General features: G+C 36.4%; 1 protein-coding gene across 1 annotated transcript; it reads left to right on the top strand.

Moving 5' to 3' along the window:
* On the top strand, window positions 1-17,282 carry LOC147833433 (uncharacterized). Its single transcript, XM_087286366.1, has 8 exons — window positions 1-13; window positions 11,792-11,880; window positions 11,978-12,019; window positions 12,943-13,068; window positions 13,215-13,246; window positions 13,796-14,051; window positions 14,166-14,285; window positions 14,568-17,282. Exons 1-6 carry the CDS (start codon window positions 1-3, stop codon window positions 13,812-13,814), a joined length of 321 nt encoding a protein of 106 aa, XP_087142492.1. The 3' UTR covers window positions 13,815-14,051; window positions 14,166-14,285; window positions 14,568-17,282.
* The last annotated feature ends 5,849 nt before the right edge of the window (window positions 17,283-23,131 follow it).

Here is a 23,131-nt window from a genome sequence, read left to right as displayed (position 1 = left end):
ATGAGGAAGCGAGGTAAGCGAGGGGGCGTTAGGCAACGCTTAAGAAAACAACAGGTGACTCGCACCCCGCTCCCCTCCGTGATCATGGGAAATGTTCGGTCCTTAAGGAATAAGTTGGATGAGCTTGCAGGTAACGTTCGGTTCCAAAAAGACTTTAAGGATTGTTGTGTTCTGGCCTTTACTGAGACGTGGTTAACAGAGAATGACCAGGATTTTGACCTATCCATCGATGGCTTCGGAACACCGTTTCGCTTGGATCAACAGACCGAGGTAACACGGAAATCTCAGGGCGGCGGTGTATGCCTTTATGTCAACAAAAGATACTGCATGGCTGTAACGGTAAGGGAACGCATCTGCACACCAGACGTTGAACTTTTATCCGTGTCGCTACGGCCTATCTATGTCCCTCGTGAATTCCCACAACTCTTCGTTACCATAGTGTATATTCATCCAAAAGCAAATGCGATGTCTGCCTGTGGCACTATTTTTAATGTAGTGCAGAGACTGCAGATGATATCACCTGACGCACCAAACTTTGTTTTGGGTGATTTTAATCATGTCTCTTTAAATAAGACACTTACAACTTTTTATCAATACGTGTCCTGTCCGACCAGGCGGGACAGGTGTTTGGACCTTTGTTATGGATCTGTAAAGGACGCATATAAATCACTGCCACTACCACCACTCGGCTCAGCCGATCATAATTGTGTTCATCTAATCCCCACATATAAAACTGTTTTAAAAAGGCAGAAAACACAGACAATGGATGTCATGGACTGGTCTGATGAATCCGCGCTCTGTTTGCAGGAGTGCTATGACTGTACAGATTGGGAGATGTTTAAACAGTCCTGTGGTGATAATTTTGATATGTTTGTCGATACTGTATGCTCCTATGTGGCTTTTTGCAGAGACATGATTATTCCATGTGGGCGGGTAAAAATTTACTCTAACAACAAACCGTGGGTTACAAAATCAGTCAAATCCTGCATACAGAAAAAGAAATTGTTTTTTAAACAAGGATCTAATTCTGATTTGTATTTGGCAAATAAAGAGCTTAAAAGAGAGATTCTCCTAGCTAAACAAAATTAGAAAACTGAACTAGAAAACAAGATGGCAACAAATAAGCTTGGTTCAGCCTGGGATAGTTTGAAAACTATAACAGGCCTCCATAATCTAAAGAGTAGTAACCAGATTAATTTAGTGGGCTATAGCACTGATTTTGAGTTAGCCAATGCTCTTAACCATTTTTATAATCGTTTAAATCATTTGGATTTTACTAGTGAAATTGAGGAATTAAATAGTAAACTTACAGGTGGACAGCAATTTAATATAAAACAAACAGCTGTGCATAAGGCTTTCCTCTCAGTAAGAGTGAACAAGAGCTGTGGACCAGACAATATTTGTGGTCGCACACTTAAAATCTGTGCAAGAGAATTGAGTCCAATTTTTGAATACATTTTTAATAGATCTTTACTAGAACAGCAGGTACCTAAGGTTTGGAAGGATGCTGTGGTAGTCCCTGTACCCAAATCCAAATCACCCCAAACTTTTAATGAATTCAGACCTATAGCTTTAACATCAATTGTGATGAAAATTTTTGAGAAGTTTGTGAGGTCTGAAATGCTGAGAAGAACAGAGTACGCACTTGATCCAATGCAGTTTGCTTATAGGCCTCATCGGGGAGTAGAGGACGCCACAGTTACTTTGTTTAACCTACTTTTTAAACATTTAGAAAAAAATGGTTCCCATGCCAGACTTCTGTTTGTCGACTTTTCTTCTGCTTTTAACACAATTCAACCTCACATTTTAACTAGATTCTTAAAGTTTGAGAACAAACTTTGAGGCTGGCTTGTGAAAGCCTGACGGTAATAGTTTATTTAGTTTAAACAGTTTTAAAAAGTATGAAAAGATAGATAGATAGATAGATAGATAGATAGATAGATAGATAGATAGATAGATAGATAGATAGATAGATAGATAGATAGATAGATTAGCATGTTATTAGCATGATTTTAACGTGAAATAGCATGTTGTCAGCATGATTCTAGCATGAATTAGCATGTTACTAGCATGATTTTAGCATGAATTAGCATGTTGTTAGCATGATTTTAGCATGAATTAGCATGTTAGCATGATTCTAGCGAGAATTAGCATGTTGTTAGCATGATTCTAACATGAATTAGCATGTTACTAGCATGATTCTAGCATGAATTAGCATGTTGTTAGCATGATTCTAACATGAGTTAGCATGTTACTAGCATGATTCTAGCATGAATTAGCATGTTGTTCCCATGATTCTAGCATGAATTAGCATGTGACTAGCATGATTCTAGCATGAATTAGCATGTTGTTAGCATAATTCTAGTATGAATTAGCATGTGACTGGCATGATTCTATCATGGATTAGCATGTGACTAGCATGATTCTAGCATGAATTAGCATGTAACTAGCATGATTCTAGCATGAATTAGCATGTGACTAGCATGATTCCAGCATGAATTAGCGTGTTGTTAGCATGATTTATAGATAGATAGAGGTAGATAGATAGATAGATAGATAGATAGATAGATAGATAGATAGATAGATAGATAGATAGATAGATAGATAGATTGATAGATAGATAGAGGTAGGTAGATAGATAGATAGATAGATAGATAGATAGATAGATAGATAGATAGATAGATAGATAGATAGATAGATAGATAGATAGATAGATAGATAGAAAGAGGTAGATAGATAGATAGATAGATAGATAGATAGATAGATAGATAGATAGATAGATAGATAGATAGATAGAGGTAGGTAGGTAGATAGATAGAGGTACGTAGATAGATAGATAGATAGATAGATAGATAGATAGATAGATAGATAGATAGATAGATAGATAGATAGATAGATAGATAGATAGATAGAGGTAGGTAGATAGATAGAGGTACGTAGATAGATAGATAGATAGATAGATAGATAGATAGATAGATAGATAGATAGATAGATAGATAGATAGATAGATAGATAGATATAGACAGATGGTGTGCGAGCCTGATTCAAACAAGCCAACCCCCGCCTCTCTAAGATGTTCTGATGCTGAGATATAGCTGCTATTATATCGTTGCTAGGTTAGTCTGTTTTGTTGCTATGGAGTTGATTGACAGCTTAGACTGATGATGTATCAAAGCTTCTTGCCAGTATGAACAGTTAAAAACAACCCCCATGTCTCTATCACACTGCAGCATGACAATATCAGTCTGAACCTCTTTAATGGCAGTCTATGGGACAGTTGCTAGGGTGCAGTATCTGGTTGTTAGGGTGTGGCTAGAAAGTTAAAAGGACATCAGTGATTGGCTGCTGGCTAGACTGAGTTAAATGAGCTCAATCATTAGTCTGTAGGACAGTCTGATGCAGAGTTATGAGCTCACAAAGTTTGATCCCATGCAAAGTCAATGAGAGTATTTTGCAATGGAAGTCTATGGGACGGTTTCTAGGGTCCAAAAGTGGTTGCTAGGGCGTGGCCAGAAAGTTTAAAGGTGGTCAGTCATTGGCAGTTTGATAGTCTGAGTTAAATGAGCCCAGTTAGAAGTCTGTGTGACATTCTGATGCGGAGTTATGAGGTCACAAAGTTTGATCCAATGTTACGTCTATGGGATTTTTCCGACGGTCCCGGGACGTTTTTCGGAAAACCGAAAGTCGGATCAGTCGGAAAGGATATAGCAACTCGAGTCAGAATAGTTCGGAGGTCTGACCCGAGTTTGATGGTCATAGCTTGAAAGGCCTAGGACGAGATAGAGTTTAATTTTTAGTCTCAGAAGAAGAATAATAAAATTAATAATAAGTTTAATAGGATAACAGTAGTCTGGCTTGCTACACAAGCCAGCCTAATTAAGAGATTGCTGGAACAGTTTGACCTCAGTAATAACTTGGTGGGCTGGATCCTTAATTTTTTAACTAATCGAACACAAAGTGTTAGAGTGAATGGATGTCTATCTGATAAAGTTTGCTCTTCAACCGGGTCCCCACAAGGATGTGTTCTTTCACCTTTGTTATACATCCTTTACACCAGGGTTTTTCAAAGTCTAAGACAGTGGGCCTCCCTTTTGACACAACTTATCCATTGGCGCCCCCCTCCTCCCAAACACGCGCGCGCGCACACACACACACACACACACACATATACATATATATATATATATATATATATATATATATATATATATATATATATATATATATATATATAAAGACACAGACAGATGCCAGACTGTTAACTCACTTTTATCATCATTTGCATGAAAGTGCAATTATTTACAGAGTAATAAGTATTTTAATATAACGTTTTTAAAACTAGGATGATGGTTCAATATGAATAGAACAGATCCAAGAACTGTCCATCCCAGTCAAAACAGTCGAAGTTTAGTGGGTCTCATGCTGTCATTAGCCAAAATATTTTGACAAACCACACATAAAGGTCGTGGTTGATCAGCTGGTCCTGTCCACGTAAATCATAAACTCAAATACTGATCATCATATCGTTGTCTTTTGGGTTTAAGCCCTGAACTTGAAGGCTTTTGTGGCGAGGGGGCGTGGCCGAGCGCCGTGGAAACGGAGTGAGGCCACCGCGTAAGCACCTGCCTCAGATCCCACGGAAGGAGCTCTGGATCATAAAAGGAGGAACAAGGGCAGAGGAAGCCGAGAGAGGATCGGACCCGGACATATTTTACTTTTGCTTTCAGTTTGACGGCAGTCTCCGTGAGGATCTGCCGTCCGCTTGTTTTGGTTAAGACTGAGCTGCCGTCACTGTCATTAATAAATCACTTTAAAACTGCTTCGGTTCTCCGCCTCCTTCCCGGCGGCCAAAGGGCCGTGAACTTCATTACAGCTTTGAATCGGGGTGGGTCTCATAAACCGACCCATTGTATTAGCAGGCATATAATAAACGTTTAAATATAATAAAAAAATACATACAACAATTAAACTTTATTATTATATTTTTATTATATTATATTTTTTTCCGCGCCTCCCCTGACATGCTCTGGCGCCCCCCAGGGGAGGCGCGCCTCACACTTTGAAAACCCCTGCTTTACACAAACATGTGTCAGAGCAGGTGGGAAAATAGAACGATTATCAAGTATGCAGATGACACTGTCATTGTCAGTCAACTCCATGATGATGAAACAGGTCATGGTCCAGTACTCACTGACTTTGTCAGATGGTGTGAGGAGTCATATCTTCAGTTAAATGTTTTAAAGACAAAAGATATGATCGTGGATTTTAGGAAGGCTGCTCACTCACAGGTGAGCACTTCCATTAAAAATCAGACTGTGGAAAGTGTGCAATCATAAATACCTTGGCATAATTATTGACTCTAAACTTTCCTTTGATGAGAACTGTGCAGCAGTGTGTAAAAAAGGGCACCAGCGACTATTTTGCTTGAGAAAGTTAAATTATTTCCATATTGATAAACAGATGATGAATCTATTTTATCACGCCTTTCTTGAATCCGTTTTATCCTTTGCTCTGGTGTCATGGTTTGGAAATCTTTCTGGCAAGAATAAAAATTCACTAAATCAAATAGTTAAGTGGTCCAGTAAGCTGGCCGGGGTGTCACTAGCCAATCTAGAAGCTGTGTACACTAGGCAGCTAAAGAGAATTACAAATTCAATTTTAAATGACACTGCTCATCCCCTACATTCAGAGTTTCAGCTCCTTCCCTCCGGTCGTAGGTTTCTAGTATTAAGCTGTAAAACGAAACGTTACAAAAATAGTTTTATACCAGCAGCCATTAGACATTTAAATAAGACTTAAGCAGAGATGTTTCAGTGACCTGTATATTTTAAATCATTTTAAATATTTACTTTGGGGAGGGGGGTGGACACTTAAAGTGATTATTTATTTATTCTTTATGTTTATGTTTTATGTCCTAATGCGCATTTGTTGTTGTTACTGTGTGAGTTGCTTTGTGTGGCACTGTTGTAAGATGAGGACTCTTGACTGCAAATCAAATCTACCTTCGGGTATAAATAAAGTAACCTAACCTAACCTAAACACAAACTTTAAAAAGCCCCAGCTTTAGCACAATTACTAAGAGTGTATTAGCATTTCATCATCATCATCATCAAAAAAAGAAGAAAAAAGAACATACCTGAAGACTTGCGTAACAAACATCCACCACAGATGTTGGCCAGTTTTAGAAACAATTTCACAAGTATATCTGAAAGCTTGAACAGTTCAATTATATTAATACTAGGGATGCTCAATATAATCGATTAACCGTTAACCAAAAGGGTGCGTTTGTAACCGATTAATGCTATCAGTTAAACAATGAAACATATTATTTGATATATTTTTAGTTTGGCAGCATAAGGGGCCGATTGAATGCGCCTTTGCGTTAAGAGGGGCATCTTTTGCTCGCGGCTCATCCCAGAGCAGCAGTTTGTGTTGTCAAGACAACTACAGAGAACTTTTAAAGAGCATGGTTTCCGCTACATTCATTCTTCCATGGCGGGGACCAAAATGCATCCCGCCACGGCTACATTATCCATTCAAAACATTCAGTTATTGTTGTTGTTTTTAATAGCGGATTATAATCGCATCAAAATGTATTAAGAGGTAAGTGGATTATTACGCAAACTTTTCTGTAACCGTATAGTCTGTTTAACCCTTTGGCGTTACGTGCTGACTGAATGACAGGTGCGCGATGCGTGAGGCCAGAAAACACGACGAAGCTTTCAGTTAAGATGAACACAGTTTCTATAGTTATACTTTATTTAAAGATAAAGGAATATGGCTCTGCATATAATCACTCTATCTTGCTAGAGTTTATAGCCGTTTCGCTTTACTTCAGGACGCATTGTTGCCGCTCTGAAGGTCTAATCGCTGTTTTAAGTTATCCAGAGCTGGATGAATATACAAATCTTGAATATCAATTTATTATATATTATTAAATATTACAATTGTAACAACACAGACACAATCGATACCCAGCTGATTCAGTCGTTTCATGAGAAGAAGCGCGGTCCTCTCTTCTTTTTTCCTTGTCAACATAAAGGCAGTGAGGTGCGCCTCGTTTTCGGCCCCTTGTTTAACTGCAAGGCATACTTAACTTGCGGGACGACAACGTATAACCCGTGCCTACAGACACATTTGGCAAAGAAGCAAAATGGAAGAAGAATATTGCTGTTTAACAGACGTGTTGATGCCAAACTAGCGCTGATGTTGACCTGGATCTGCATCATAAACACAACAAATAGGCTTTACCTTTTATTTTACAGCTTATAAAGCATGTATGCACAATAATGTAACATCATATTTAAACAACAAAACTGTTTACAAAAAGTCAACCTATGCGCGCGTGTTGTTGTCTTTTCATCACGCAGCGCGCGCACTTAAACCGCGCGAGAGAGAGAGGAAACCATATCAGGACATATTCTTTAAAATAATGATTTCTATTAAAATGTAAAAAGGTTTTGTGATTATAATAATGACAGCGGGGCATTAAATAAATGCATATTTTCCGTGGAGCTGGCGATTTGAGAAAGTCTGCGATTTTATTTGACAGAAAAAAAAAACATGATTGGCGAAAAAAAAACAGCCTATGCCGGTTATTAAAAAGAATCAGTCAGTATTTTCGTTTTGTAATATAAATTAATTATTGAAGTGAAAATAATTTAGGGCAGTCCAATTTATTTTATTCATTTTATTTAGTTCTTCTCTTATTCTGTTCTTCTGTGCTAAACACTGCAAGTGCATAAAGATGCTCTGTTGTTTTGTTCTATTATTAATATGATAGCAGCTAGCATATAAAAATAAATTAGTATTTTAAAATGCATTATTTAATGTGTCAGACACAAAATAGACACGTCAATTTGTTTAATATAAAATTAATTGTAATCTGACCAGTTAACCGTTAACAACCTATTAATGAGCGACGGTTGTCGGTTAGCAAAATTAACCGAAATGAGCATCCCTAATTAATACATTATAATTTTGGAACAAATACAGAAATACAAAATAACAGGGCATGGAACTTTAATCATACCTCTGAATGGGGGAAATTTTCTTGCACATTTAACTGCTGTCTTTCAAGTCCAGCCATAGTGAGATGTACTTCTGCCTCTCCTTTTGGTGTTTTTTCATGCTGTTTGTCCAGCAGGTAAAAATACATTAATAAGCTTTTACATTTCCACTTATATGGTGCAAAACAGCTTTTCCCTCTACGCTCCTCTCGGAAAAACCCAGGAAATGACCTACAAATATTTTCTCATTAGTGTAGGAACAATTTCTATTAGAGAAAAAAACACATTAGATTCTTCTACACATACAGTCATCCACTGAATCTCACACCTCATTTCTTGCTGAACTGACTGGCTCTGAAAACTTGATGTTGTCCTCTCTCTCTGTGTTGAACTAATCTCTCTTAGTTGGTTTGTGTTCTCTGGTGATCTTAGGGTGTTGGTGAGCCTCGACACCAGGCTTTGAGCAGCAGATATTATTTCACCAAATGGAACCTGATAAACATTAACCTAAAATTAAGCTGTAAGTCATGCAGAATTATGATTGACAATGGTTAAAGAGGGTAGACAGACAGACAGACAGACAGACAGACAGATAGATAGATAGATAGATAGATAGATAGATAGATAGATAGATAGATAGATAGATAGATAGATAGATAGATAGATAGATAGATAGATAGATAGATAGATAGATAGATAGATAGACAGACAGAACGATGGTTGGATGGATGGATGGATGGACAGATTTTATTTAGGTTTTAATGCCATATCAGCAGCATTGGCTATATTCATGGCAAAAAACATGTACTAAATATACAATTTATAATCATATCATATCAGTTAGCATATCAGTTAGCATGATGATGCTCATTTCAGTTAGTAAACAATCTTAGCAAACATACATTTTAAAATAACAACAAAAAACATACAAGTAGCAAGCAACAACACTGAAAACAGTCATATACAATCTTTTAGTTAGATTAAAGATAAATATTGTAAAACACCTTTTTAAACAGCTCACTTCAAATATTTCCAGAATAAAAACATTCTCCAATATAATTTAAAAACACAATGTGTATTTTTACATGATATTAGAGAACGTTTTTATTCGGGAAATATTTTAAACATATTAAAATGTTTTATCGGTAAAATATTTTTACACAAGTCACCAATAGGTATTTCTTCCCCTTTTCATAAATATGCGAGTGTAAGCCATGAGTGTCTGATGCTACATCTTGTATGAACAACCTGGTCATGTCTATTTTCAAAATGGTAATTATTCCTTTCATTAATTAATGGATTCACTTCATACCATGTGTTTTTCCTACATTCATCCCATTCCATCTGCCATTTCTCATTAACATACAGATTTAAAACAGGTTTAACATCAGACACAGGAAGTTTACGTTCTGTTATCTCCAACTTCTATCTTCCTTTATCATGCTTTATCTGCACGCACATTTCCAACTAATCCCATATGACCAGCCTGGTATCCAGCAGAAAATAATATCAAAGTCTTTAGTCTTTAAAAGGTCCACTTTTTCTATTATGCTAAAAATCTTAGTATGATCAGTTTTCATAGATTTAAGTGCTTGTAAGCAGGACATAATCTGAGCTAACTAAAAACAGACAGACAGATAGATATTGGGCATTTTTCTAATACTAAGAAACGAGTCTTATGTTGAGCAGGTAGATTTGAGGAAATAGTCACTATATGAGACAAAATATACTTTTTTGGCTATTTGCTCAAATTATTTAAGTTAGGTTACTCTACTTTAGATAAGAAATCTCTTTATAAAGACTTTGTAAATTGCTATAAATATATAAAAACGTCATTTCTGCTTAGTAATGTGGATTGCTAACTTAAAGATAATATAAAAACGTATATCTGAACATATAATCTTCTCTCATAAATCAATGAGGAGCTTAATTATTCAGCTTTCAGATGAAATACGAGTGTTTAAATGACTGCCCCTCATGATTTACGCCCATGGGTCCGGGTCACTTATTTAACCAATTGCTAATCTGCACAGACTTTATTACATTATTCAATATATTTTCCCACTCATTCGGTGATAATAAGATAAATTAACGTAGATCTCAAGTTTTTTAAACAATTGAAGGATTTGATTCAGTGTCATAAAAATAAGCAAAAACCCTCAAATATTTAACTTGCCTTTTGCTGATATCTTCTTTATAATAGATCAATAATCTATCTGGCTTTCAAAAACACTTAATCAACAGATGCCATGTTATAGTTAAACACCGTTAAGAGATTCACTGAGAAGTTCTGCGCTCGCTGCCTGTCAAGTTCACTTACGTTATGCTAACTTAGCTTGCTATCCTCGGCCCGATCTTAATTTTGATTCTGTAAAATGTCTAAGAAACACAGCGAAAATGGACCTCATTGAGTCTCAACCTTTATTACAGCTCATGGAGGACATTTCTCAAAGAGGGATTAACAAAAGTCTTACCTGAGACGGTGTGTGGGAGCTGCCCAGACATTTTGTTCGGCGGGCTTCCTTCAGTCAGGATTCAGGATCTCATCACGCAAGCGCACTGGTGTGATCGATGACTCTGGCTCGTTAATTAATGCCTGTGACCGCGGTGATGTATTTTGACAGTGGACTGTCGCTGTTTGATTCGTACTCTTCGTGTCCGTGGTGAAACTATTTTGTGTCTGTAAAGTAACGTTACAAGTTATGTTTCGTTTTCCTTTGCGGTTTCATAATTGCAGATGCGTGAATTTTATAATTATAACAGAAATTTTATTCCATAGGTTAGCAACTTCACGTACTGCCGCCAAGACATCCTCGTTTCCATGACAACTAACATTAGACTCCGGAGCTTTCGATTTCTTAGCAGCAGACTTCTGGACAAGAGTCAAAGCATCGTGATTCCGTATTACATTGTAAATTCAGTGCAGAGCTAAAGGCCGATACAGAGTCCTCAAATTAATCAGCCGTGTTGGACCAGTCAAATATCAATCATGCCAGGCCTTGCGTGATTAACTTTATTCTTCCCTCTTTTCCCCATGCAGAGATGGCAAAAGAGTTGTATAAGGTCCACGCGTATTTTATAATGTTATCACGAGCCCTAAACAGTAGGTTAATATGCCACTTCACCTTTTACACCCTGAAGAATAAACGCGAACACCTGTACCTACATGACCCCCATCCCATCTTTGGTCTGGCCCTACGCTACGTCATAAATCGAACGCGTTCTGCACCGCGAGTGTCAGAATCCACCAGACGCCTGACAGAACAGACGTGTATTGAGGAACTCTTCATTTGATACTCAGACAAGGCGAAAACTCAGATAATTAACTGCAGTAAACTCATTTATACACCCTAGAGAGCGTTATTTACTGCTAATAAATGGAAAAAAGTATGTTTCATGTTCCCGGTCCTTCCGGACAAAGAAGGCCGCCATGTAGACAGAGGATAGGGCCTTCTCCTGGTTCTGGTAGATTTGAATGTATTTTTAATGTTTGATTGATGTTGTTTAACCCTTGTGTTGCTGTTTCATACACACTGGGGTCATTTGGCCTCAACTTTCTCTCAGTTTCAGCAAATGGAGTGATTTTTTTAGTGACAAACTATTTTGACATATTTTGGGAAAAGGCTTTTGAATTAAAAAAAAGTTTCAAAAAACTTAATTCGGGGCAAATTGGCTTTGTTTATGTTGTTGGCTGTTACGGGTTAAATTGCTTTATGTTTATACTGTCTGTTCAGGCATAACTAGAAGCTGTCTCAAATGAACATGCTGTTTTTATCTTTCAGTGGAAGTAAAATATGACCTGAAAGAAAATATTGGAGCTGGCTGCTACGGCAATGTCTATCGTGGTATCAGAAAAGTGGACGGCAAACAGGTAAGTCTATTCACCCTAGTCCAGTTTAGAGGACATCAACTTTGGAGAAATCATGTTTGATTGCTCACTCATGTTTAATTCTGCTTTTCATCCACAGTTTATCATCAAGTCGACTTTTTCAGAAGTTGACAGCAATGTGGTAAGTCTGAAAACATCATGCGTGATTCATATTTGAAGCATCACAAAATACATTTAATAGATGAGTCTGTCTGCGGCTGTGGTTATACAAATATCTACTGATCATTTTGTGATTCACTGCTGTTTTCTGTTTATTTATGGTTATGATGGGAATTAAAATGTGCTCTGCCGAGTTTTGATGCAGAAAATTTAACTCTGCAGTTTAACAGTGACTTTATATACATATAACAGAAAAAGTAGTCACATGCCAATATTCAATAATTCAGTATATCATAATAATGAACATGTAAAATAATGAATAATTCTTATTTACACTTTTAGAGTGTCTTTTAAGATTATTTTATTCTGCAACATGTTGAACCCTTATTAAGCCATTTATTTTCAAACATGATGCTTTTCTCATGTTAATCTGGGCTACGACTTTGGGAATTCAGAGACTGTTTGTCTTTTGTTCGTTAACTCTGTACAGTAAAGTCCTCTCGTTAACATCAGTTAATTTATCTAAAGTAGTTTAGTTTATACTTTATTATAGTGTTACCTATTATTGTACTTTATAATCTTTTTACATGTATTTAATAAGGAATACACTAGGTATTGTTGTAATCATACCTGATAAAGTAATCTGTTTCACAGCTCAGCTTAATATCTTGATAATATCAAAGCTTCCGCAATTCATCACATTAAAATCTAATACCGTCAGAAGCCGAATTACCAGATTTTTACATCACAATTGACAAAACCAGTACAGATAATAAACATCAAGCTCCCATAATGCATTTCAAAAGCATAAATAAACACACAGAAAAAAACATGAATCACAAAATACGGAAAGCTGCTGATTTACAGATTTTCTTTTACAGTTATATTGAAAAACAGGATTACATGCTGTTGATATGCTAATGCTAATGTGCACTTTATCTTCAGCCTGGATATCCGTTACCCATACCAATCGAAGTGGCCATGATGACAATTGCGAGAGATCCCCCCAGCCCGCTGCTCATCAAGCTCCAGGAATGGTTTTTACTTAAAGTGGAGAAATTGCCAAGAGGAGTAGGTGTATTTATACAGCACATTTCATGCACAATGCGCTGCAGGAGGGTTTGTCTCGTTTCTAATTGTCGTTTTAATTTTGTAAATTCAAATTCCTAAATCAAGAAGCATTTCTGGACATGTAAATAACTTTGTCTTGTTTTCAGAAAAGCTTGTGGGTTAATGATATGCCGGTGCGGTAAGCAAAATAAACTCATTTCTACTTTAAAATCTATCCTGAATGTAACTGGAAGCCAGTGTAAAGACTAGGCATGGGCCAATAACTGTTTTTAAGGTATGGAAAAGTCGAGGTTTTAAAACTGCCAAATTTTCTGTAATACCGTTGTGTGAGATATATTATTTACAGTTTTTTTAGGACAACAGTATCTCCAGCAGAATAAATATCCAAAAATGCTGTTTTAAATAGTAAAGAAATCAGTGTTTTTGAAACAAATGAGGGCCGCAGAAGTCAATTAATCTTTTGAATTATTTAGCCTGACATGTTTACTGCCAAAAAAATATTATAAATCTATTACAAAATAAAATATATTGTTTTCAGAGGGGAACAAGTTTGTCTTTTACCCAGACATTCAAAAAGACTACATATTAGAGCAGTAATCACAATACCGTGAAATTTTGATCCAAGGTTATCATACCGCCACAATCTAATACCGGCCCATGCCTAGTAAAGACTGACCTGAGGACTGCTGTCGTGTGCTTTATTTTAACTCATTGCATCTGCTTACAGAAAGTGTGTAAGACAATAATGTTGGTGATGGAGTATCTTGGCCCGTGCAGAACACTGGAGGATTTCCTGCAGAAGCACCAACACCTGGAGGAGAGAGTCGCGCGTACGCTTATCCTGCAGATTGTCAAAGCAGCGCAGGAGTGCTTGAGGCGGAAAATTTGTCATCATGATATTCATGATTGTAATATCCTCGTCATCGACCCGCCTCTGCAAATCAAGCTAATTGATTTTGGCTGTGGGATGCACATCTGTCATGGTAAGTCAGATTATTTCAGGAGGAAGCCGAAAACATTCAATTAGTCTCTGAGACTCAGTTGAATGGGGCTTTAGCTGAACTGCTTGCTCAACACTAAACCTCTCTTTCTGACAGATCCAAAGAAATACCCACCAGACACAAGGATATCTCCAAAGAAGGCGGTTAAAAACACAGTGAAGCAGCTGTTTGACATCATGCGGGAAATAGAAAAACAATGTTCCAGCATACCTGAAGGTAAGAAGATGACTGGGACTGACACTGTTCATCCCTCCTGTTGACTTATGGGTCAGAATTGACCCTGGCCACATTTTACCAGCAGAAAAACCCAAAACAATGTTTTTCTTTATCTTGAGGTTTGGTGACGGTTTCTAAAATGAGGCCAACATTAGGAAAATAAATATTATATTTTCATGAAGACTGAACATTAGGGCACAACAGGAGTCATTCAGGTCAATATTGAGCTGTGTGTGTGTGTGTGTCCACCATTAACTAACTTTCTCTTTTAAAATGTTACAGAATTCATGGCATTTATGAATACCTGCATTACCCTTGGGGATGATGATCAGAGACTGCAAACAGTGCAGCAGATTCTGGATCAGCCATGGCTAAGAAACCAATAAAAATAAAGACTGTTCTAGATATGTGTAGTTTATGCTTTTCACCCTGAAAGAGGATCTGTTTTAGAGGAGATTTTGGAGCACAAGGGGTTCAGCATGACACAGAGGCTTTCAGCAGCAGGAAATGGTTTCATTCTTCCATGTTTGATGTTTGTCATTTGTTGTTTTCCGCTTCTGCTTCCCAAATTCCTGCGAGGGTTGCAGTCAGAGCTGCATGTAAATGAGGGCCAGTTGAAGCCGCCATTAGAGTGACGTCAGCTTTCCTCCTCACCTGATTGGTTGGAGGGAGGAGGTGTCAATCTAGAGCTAATAGACCAAAGGGGAGGCTTCAGCCGGCCCTCATTTGCATGCAGCTCTGACTGCGACACTTGCAGGAGGAAGTGCAGAATGTGGGAAGCAGAAGTTATGAAGAGCTTTGAGAATGGTGGTCTTAATATGCTGGATTTCCGTACATTTAATAATACTGTCAAAATTAAATGGGACAAAAAAATATTCTCTAAAATCCAACATCAATCTGGAACTTTATTCCAAATTACATATTTTCTTAATTTGGAGGGCTTAATTGTTATTACTCTGTAACTATAATGCTGATAAAATACCAGCTAAATTATCTCAATTTCATAAACAAAATTTCTTAATCGATTCAATACTCCCATCCCCCCTAAAGAATTTGCTGTCGTATTTGATGCCATACCATCTGGAGTTATTAGGTTAGTCCAAGGCATTCTCTATCCTTCTACTTCCCCCCTTGAGACGCTTCTACTACAAAGGTAGGAAAATATAGTTTCTCTGCAACTTCTTCAAACAAATCAGTACATTTACATTTAGCAGACTTACACATGAGGACGAAAAAAGAAATTTACACAACTATAAGAGCAACAATGAATAAGTGCTTTAAGCAAGTTTCAGGTGTGTAAAGTGTACGAAGCAAAACATTAGTAAATTATTTCTTTATTTTTTTGTAATACAGTTAGCGGTGGAGCCACAGAGGCAATTGCAGATTAGGAAGAGAAGTGGAGACTAAATAGTTGAGTTTTTAGTGGTTTCTTGAAGACAGCGAGTGAATCTGCTGTTCTGATGCAGTTAGGGAGTTCATTCCACCAACTGGGCAGATTGAGCGCGAGAGTTCGGGAAAGTGATTTCTTCCCTCTTTGGGATGGAACCACGAGGCGACGTTCATTCACAGAACGCAAGTTTCTGGAGGGCACATAGATCTGCAGAAGTGAGAGCAGATAAGAGGGAGCGAAGCTAGAATTCGCTTTGTAAGCAAACATCAGAGCTTTGAATTTGATGCGAGCAGCAACTGGCAGCCAGTGCAAACGGATGAGCAGCGGAGTGACATGTGCTCTTTTAGGTTCATTAAAGACCACTCGTGCTGCTGCGTTCTGAAGCAGCTGAAGAGGCTTGATAGAGTTAGCTGGAAGCCCGGCTAGTAGAGAGTTGCAGTAGTCCAGTCTGGAGAGAACAAGAGCTTGAACAAGGAGTTGAGCTGCATGTTCATATAGGAAGGGTCGGACCTTTCTGATGTTGTAGAGTGCGAATCTGCAAGATCGAGCAGTTCTAGAGATGTGGTCAGAGAAGTTTAGTTGGTCATCAATCGTTACTCCAAGGCTTTTCACTGTTTTGGAAACAGTAATGGTTGCCCCATCCATTTGCATTGAAAAGTTCTGATGTTATTTCCTAATGGAACTGTATCAGTTCCAAATGTGACTTTTTTTATTTTATTGGAATTCTTTTGTTTCAGATATTGATTGAAGAAATCGAATATGGCTCATCCCAAATAGCTACTTAATTACAAATAAGATAATAGAAGTTTCATTTAGAACTATTCACCATACACACTCGGTCAATACTCTCTTAGTAAGATATAAAAAAGATATTGATATTAATTGTTCATTTTGTAAGCAACACAAAAAAATAAGTGCCTAGTTCACTTATTTTGGCAATGCAGTTTTTCTAATTTGCTTTGAAACGATTTTTCTTTTTCTTATTAAGAATGTTGATAAAGATTTTTCCTTACTATGGGAAAATGTTTTGTTAATAATAAAACGGATGCTATACATAAAAAATATATTTTTTTCTTAATCTTCTTATGTTATTAACAAAATAGTATATACATAAATGTACATTTTCAAACCAAAAACCCTTTTTTATATCTTGCTCACTGAAATGCAGCATTACTTTAAAACAATTTCTAACTCTTTTACAAAAAAATGCTTTAAAAACAACTGAAATGTGTCAATTATATAATCTTTTTCTTTAATATGTGATGTATATACCCCTACTGTTAATTTTTTTTGTTGTTTTCTTTTTTTTAAATGTTTTCTTTTTGTCTTTCCATTTTCTTTATAATGTACTGTGATTGTATATTTTTACTCGTCTCATAATTTAAAAAAAAATGTGCAAGCCGAAAACAGCATCATGTCAGAAAACAATGTAAGTATGAATTCCTGATGATCTGATTTGGTCACTGACCACATGTGTGCTGCTCTTCTATCATTTCTGTGAAACTGAGACTGTACGCAGAGCGGCCTGCGAACCCCATGGAGTGTGTTGAAGCTGTTTTCTGCTGATCAAACTGTAAACTATTGTCTTCAATAAACTGTATCTCTGACTCCTGCTCTTTGTTCATCACACCGGCTCCTTGCATTAACACAAGTCAAATCCTTCAGCGTAGTGATACGGCACTGTAATGCACTCAAAACATGCCTGAACTACTTTATCTGTGTGTTGATCTGACAATAAGTGTGAACACAACACAAAACAACACAGAGAAGATCTGTTTTACAGACTGCAGACTCAATTTAGCCTTTATAGAACAATATTGATGTGTCATGTAATGTTTAAAGCACATTGCCCTGCCATTTGTGTGACTATAATGTGAAATATAAGAGTGTGTTCACTGATATGAGTAATCCTACTATAATATCTACTGAACTAGCACCAGGGCTCTTTCAGTGTCTGACCAGCAAATGTTGAGCTTTAGCCAAAGAACAATGGTTAGAATGGAAATGTCTTCATTTCACAACAGTTTTTAACAACACTCAGAAAAGTTTTGTGGAAAACTAATGGAAACACACTTATGCTTCAGTTTGTGCTAGTGTTACATCTACACAGCACAGTACACTCAAATATAAGCTAATAAGTAAAGTGAGCCAGCTAGTGTTCACTGAGTTAGAGACCCCTGGTGAAAATAAGTACATTGCAAGTATACTAACCAAAAGTTAACTTAATTTAAACATATTAAAAGTATTATTACCATACTTTTATATATGAAGAGTTCAGATGCAAAAACCTCTCAGCGCCATCTGAAATGTTCTTCTAAAACGACCATTTTTGTCAGCCTCCTATGTTTATGTTCAGTTATTTCACTTTAAAGGCAATGTAAAAAATTATTCGTCACTATAAAAGTCAACGTACTGAGCCTACACACAGGAGTCGGAGAAAAATGTATTTATTTAGCATTTGATGTTAATATATTTAAGTATTATTTTAACTATGCATTGAACAATGAACTTATGTAAGACTGTGTCAAAGCACACTTTTAAAGCACAGTGTTAAATAAACAGTGTAAGTTTTCATTCATGCAATTCAGTTCATTACTGCCTTTAAAAAGTAATAAATGCATTAAAAGCCCATTTAAAGCATTTGTTACTGTATAAGAGATGTTGTTGATGCTGACAATAAATATCTATATTTAATAGAAATATATATATATATATATATATATATATATATATATATATATATATATATATATATATATATATATATACATATATATATATATATATATATATATATATATACTCAATTCGTCTTTATTTCTCTAGCGCTTTTACAATTTAAATTGTGTCAAAGCAGCTTCACATAGAAGATTATAGTGTTTGAAACAGTGTCAGTTCAATTTTCAGAGTTTAAGTTCAGTTCAGTGTGGTTTAATAATCATTACTGAGAGTCCAAACACTGAAGAGCAAATCCATCGATGCGCAGCTCTACAGATCCTGAACCATGCAAGCCAGTGGCGACAGCGGCAGGGAAAACCCTTCACCAATTGGGGAAAGGTGAGAATAAGAAAAACGTGGCTCAGTTGGGCACAACCATTTCTCCACTGGCCAAACGTCTTGTGCAGAGCTGCAGCCAAGGCTCTGGAGAAGCTGGACCTCAGCGAAGACTCGTCTGTCCCTGGAGCGTCGCAGAAATCAGTCTCATGCTCTCCACTCCTCTATGATCACCACAGCAGCTGCTCAGGAAACGGCCTGGTCCAGGATTATGGAAACCTTGGGATCATCTTGTCGCTGGTCTTGGATCGAATCAGTGGCGCTTCATAGTCTAAGGGTCTCGGGATGAGTATACCCAGGTGGAAATAGAGAATAAAGAGAATAATTAGCGTAGCTGCTGTTCATAGTGTTTATAAACGAGATGCAGAAACCTGTGTGGAAACCTACTAAGTGATGCCTTGAGTGTATGCTTTGCTAAACAGATAGGTATTTAATCTAGTTTTGAACTGAGAGAGTGTGTCTGAGCCTCAGACATTATCAGGAAGGCTATTCCAGAGTTTAGGAGCCATAAAGGAGAAGGCTCGACCTCCTTTACTCGACTTTGCTGTTCTAGGTACTACCAGAAGCCCTGACTTTTGAGATCTTAAAGAGCGAGTTGGATTGTAGCGAGACAGAAGGTTGTTTAGATAAAAAGGAGCTAGATTATTTAGAGCTTTATAGGTAAGAAGTAATAGTTTAAATTCAATATGAAACTTAACAGGCAGCCAGGGTAAGGAGGATAACTTTGGGGTGATAGGGGATCATATTTTCTAGACCTGGTAAGAACTCTAGCTGCTGCATTTTGTACTAGCTGAAGTTTATTAATAGAGGATGCTGGGCAGCCAGCAAACAGAGCATTACAGTAATCCAGCCTAAAATTATATATATATATATATATATATATATATATATATATATATATATATATATATATATATATATATATATACATATATTATTGCATTACAGACATCCTGCAAAAATAACTTGAAAGAAAATCATCCAGATTTTTAAACTTTTATTTTTGGGTGCACCATTATTTTATGTATAAGGTTAACATGAATGTTTTTTTTTATTTTTGCTTAGCCAGGTCGTAAACCGCAATAAAGTTAGTTTGACGTTTGACATTCATTAGACATTCATTTATATGGTTAATTTAGTTTTTTAATCTGGAAATTAAACTTTGCAACATAAAGGGCGTATATTTATGCCCATCTGACATATTTTTGACTCAAACTATAACAGGAGCAAATAATTTAATTGGTTTTAAATCCAGTAAAACATCACAAACTGGAACAAAAATAATTCATTCATGAAAACAAAGACTGCTACTGAAAAAAAAAACTGCTTAAACCAGCCTAGGCTGGTTGGCTAGTTTTAGCTAGTCAACCAGGCTGGTTTTAGAGGGGTTTTGGTTGTGTTGGGGTACTCGAACTCGGACTCGAGTCCAGTTTTGATTGGACTCGGACATAACCTGGCCAATCAGAGTCGTCAGAAAAGAATCGCTGTTTCAGAAAAGAAGCCGATGGGCAGATTTTGATTAAAGATCCACAAAACAAACTTTTCAGTGGATTCATTTGCACAGATTAACTTGTTTATTTTAAGACTAGCCATATGCTAGCAACATAAACATTGAACATTTTGATTTAATGCAGACTTTAAACGAAATATTCACCCAGATATGATACTTCTGTCGTCATTTACTCAATCTTCACTTGCTTCAAAACATCTTTGAGTTTCTTTTTTCTGTTAAACACATTAAGGCTAAACATTGCTAGACAGACTGCTAGACAATGACTTCCATAGTATTTTTTCCTGCCGATTTCTAGCATTATTCAGAATACATATTTTTGTTTAACAGAGGTAATAAATGTATAAATGTTCAATAAATAAATGGTGACAAAAGTTTTCTCTTGCTAGGAACTATCCCTTTAAGTGTCGTGCGCACGGGACTTTTATTGTGAAGGCGCAGCGCTGCTGTGTTTCCGTGTTTAGTCAGCGTCGATCATCTGACGGCTTTAGTTCCTTTAAACGGAGTTTTGGAGTATTTTTTGGGAGTATTTAATCTGTTGAAGGGAGAGTTTAGGGTCCAGACATAAAGTCAACAGTGTTCTGCTGTTTAAAGCGTACAATTCTTCACATTATGGGGCAGTTTCTTGTGTTTTGGTCGACCTTCCTGCTGATGTGCGCGCGTTCAGTTTTTCTGAATCAGAATCAACAACAACACAACAACCTACAACTGCTCCACCTGTGTGCAAACGTACGTTTTCATCTGCATCTGCTTCCTTTATTTTCATCCCATATTTCTATTTCATTGAGGTAAAGTTGGTGTTATAGCCGCAAATTCGTTCATTGCCAACTTGTGACTCGCTCCCTATGTTGTTTACCATGATACGTTACTTTGAATATTCGGTCAAAATCACATACAAGTATGACTTGAAAACAACATTAGCTCTGTTTATTTGACTGTGAACAATGTTGTACTTTGATAGTCATTGACTGATAATATGATTTCTTGCTTTCTTTAATTATAAATTTCATTCTATCGTATATTTCTTTATCATATTTTCATTTTAAACTCATATAATCATATACAGTACGCCCCATTTGAAAATTAATATTTTTCAGGGAGTAAAGGTCATATTTTGATTGATATAAAGTTGGTTTTATATTCACACATTCAGACTTTCTGCTTAATATAATTTCAGAAAAGTATTATTTACATGTCCTTAATAGTGAAATCATATTAGCAGCCAATGACTATCAAAATATAGCATTATTTACAGTGAATTAAATAGTGCTAATGTTGTTTTAAGTCATGCTTGCATGCGATTTCATATCCAGTGTTTAAAATATAGCACAGTAAACAATATCTAGACTGTCTCACAAATTGTCACTGAATGAATGTGCCAATAAAAGACTATTTCACCTCAATTTCTTACTGTATGTTTGTATTTCTTTAATATATTTTTTAGTTTTTTAAATATATCTAACTTTTAAAGTTGTCATATATTTGAATGCCAGTATTGTTAGTCTTCACTATAAAAACACAAAAATTATGTGTGTGTTGAAATAATATCACAGAAATATAAGTTGCATATTTTGGGAACTTTGAAAATTTGTTTTTTTTGAAGGCCAATTTTTACTATTTGGGGTAAAGTTGGTTTTTATATTTGCACATTCAGACATTTATTCTTCTTAATAAGATTACAGAAAAGTAATGTTTGCAAATTGTAAGTAGTGAAATCATATTAGCAGCCAATGACTATTAAAATACAGTGCTAATGTTGCTTTCAAGTCATACATACATGTGATTTCAGATCCAATATTCAGTATAGCGCTGTCAACAATATTTGGACCGTCTCACAAGTTATCACTGAAAGAAGTAAAGTAAAGAACTTTATTGTCATTGTAGTTGTACAACGAAATTTGTTTGGTAACTCACAGAGACCAGCAGCAACATAAAAAGAGAGAAAAACAAACAATAGACATAATACTAAAATATAAGAGGCAAGATAAAGTATACTAAATGTAATAAGTCACATAAAAACCAACAATAGACATAATACTAAAAATATAAGATGTAAGATAAAAATATACTAAATGTAATAGTCACAGTATTTACATTATGGCAAATGAGTGCAAACATGAATATCCATAAAGTGTCTTTGTGCATTAGCAGCAGAACATCAGAAAGGTAGGGAGTGAGGGAGGGGGGGGTGATTGTTAATGTGTACAGAGAGGAGGGGTGGCACAGGCTACAGCTCTGGGGAAGAAGCTGCTCTTTAGCCTGTTTGTGCGAGTCTTAATTGCTTTATATCTTTTCCCTGATGGGAGTAGTGCAAAAAGTTTGTGTCCTGGATGAGTAGGGTCCTTAATGATGTTGCTAGCTCTCCTCTGTAGGCGGCTAGCGTGGACTGTATCGAGGGTTGGGAGTTTAATTCCTATGATCCTTTGTGCAGTCTTAACAGTCCGGGATAGAGCTCTCCGGTTTTCCGCAGTGCAGCTTGTGTACCACACTGTGATGCAGTGACAGAGGATGCTCTCTGAAAGAATGAAAGAATGTGAGAATATAAAAGCAATGCCCTCAATATATTTACTCGGTTATTTTAATGAACACCCCAGTTTGAAAATGAATATTTTTATCCATTTCTCAGTGAATATAGGTCTTATATTTTTGTGCATTTGAACAAAACCGATTTATTATTTATTAAAATATTTTTGTAGTCATCAAACATCTTTAGAAATGTTTACATCTTTAGTTTTTTTGTCAGATTAGCTCTAGTTTTAGCTTCATTACTGCCTGATCTAATGTATGTGCACACAAATAATATTATAAAGCATTCATTTTCTTTTTGGCCCAGTCTCTTCATTAATCAGGGGTCGCCAGAGTGGAATGAATCACCAACTTATCCAGCATATG

This window comes from Danio rerio, chromosome 16, assembly GCF_052040795.2.
Source record: "Danio rerio strain M-AB ecotype USA chromosome 16, GRCz13ab, whole genome shotgun sequence".
Classification (NCBI taxonomy): domain Eukaryota; kingdom Metazoa; phylum Chordata; class Actinopteri; order Cypriniformes; family Danionidae; genus Danio; species Danio rerio.
This window is presented reverse-complemented; position numbering and strand designations above follow the sequence as displayed.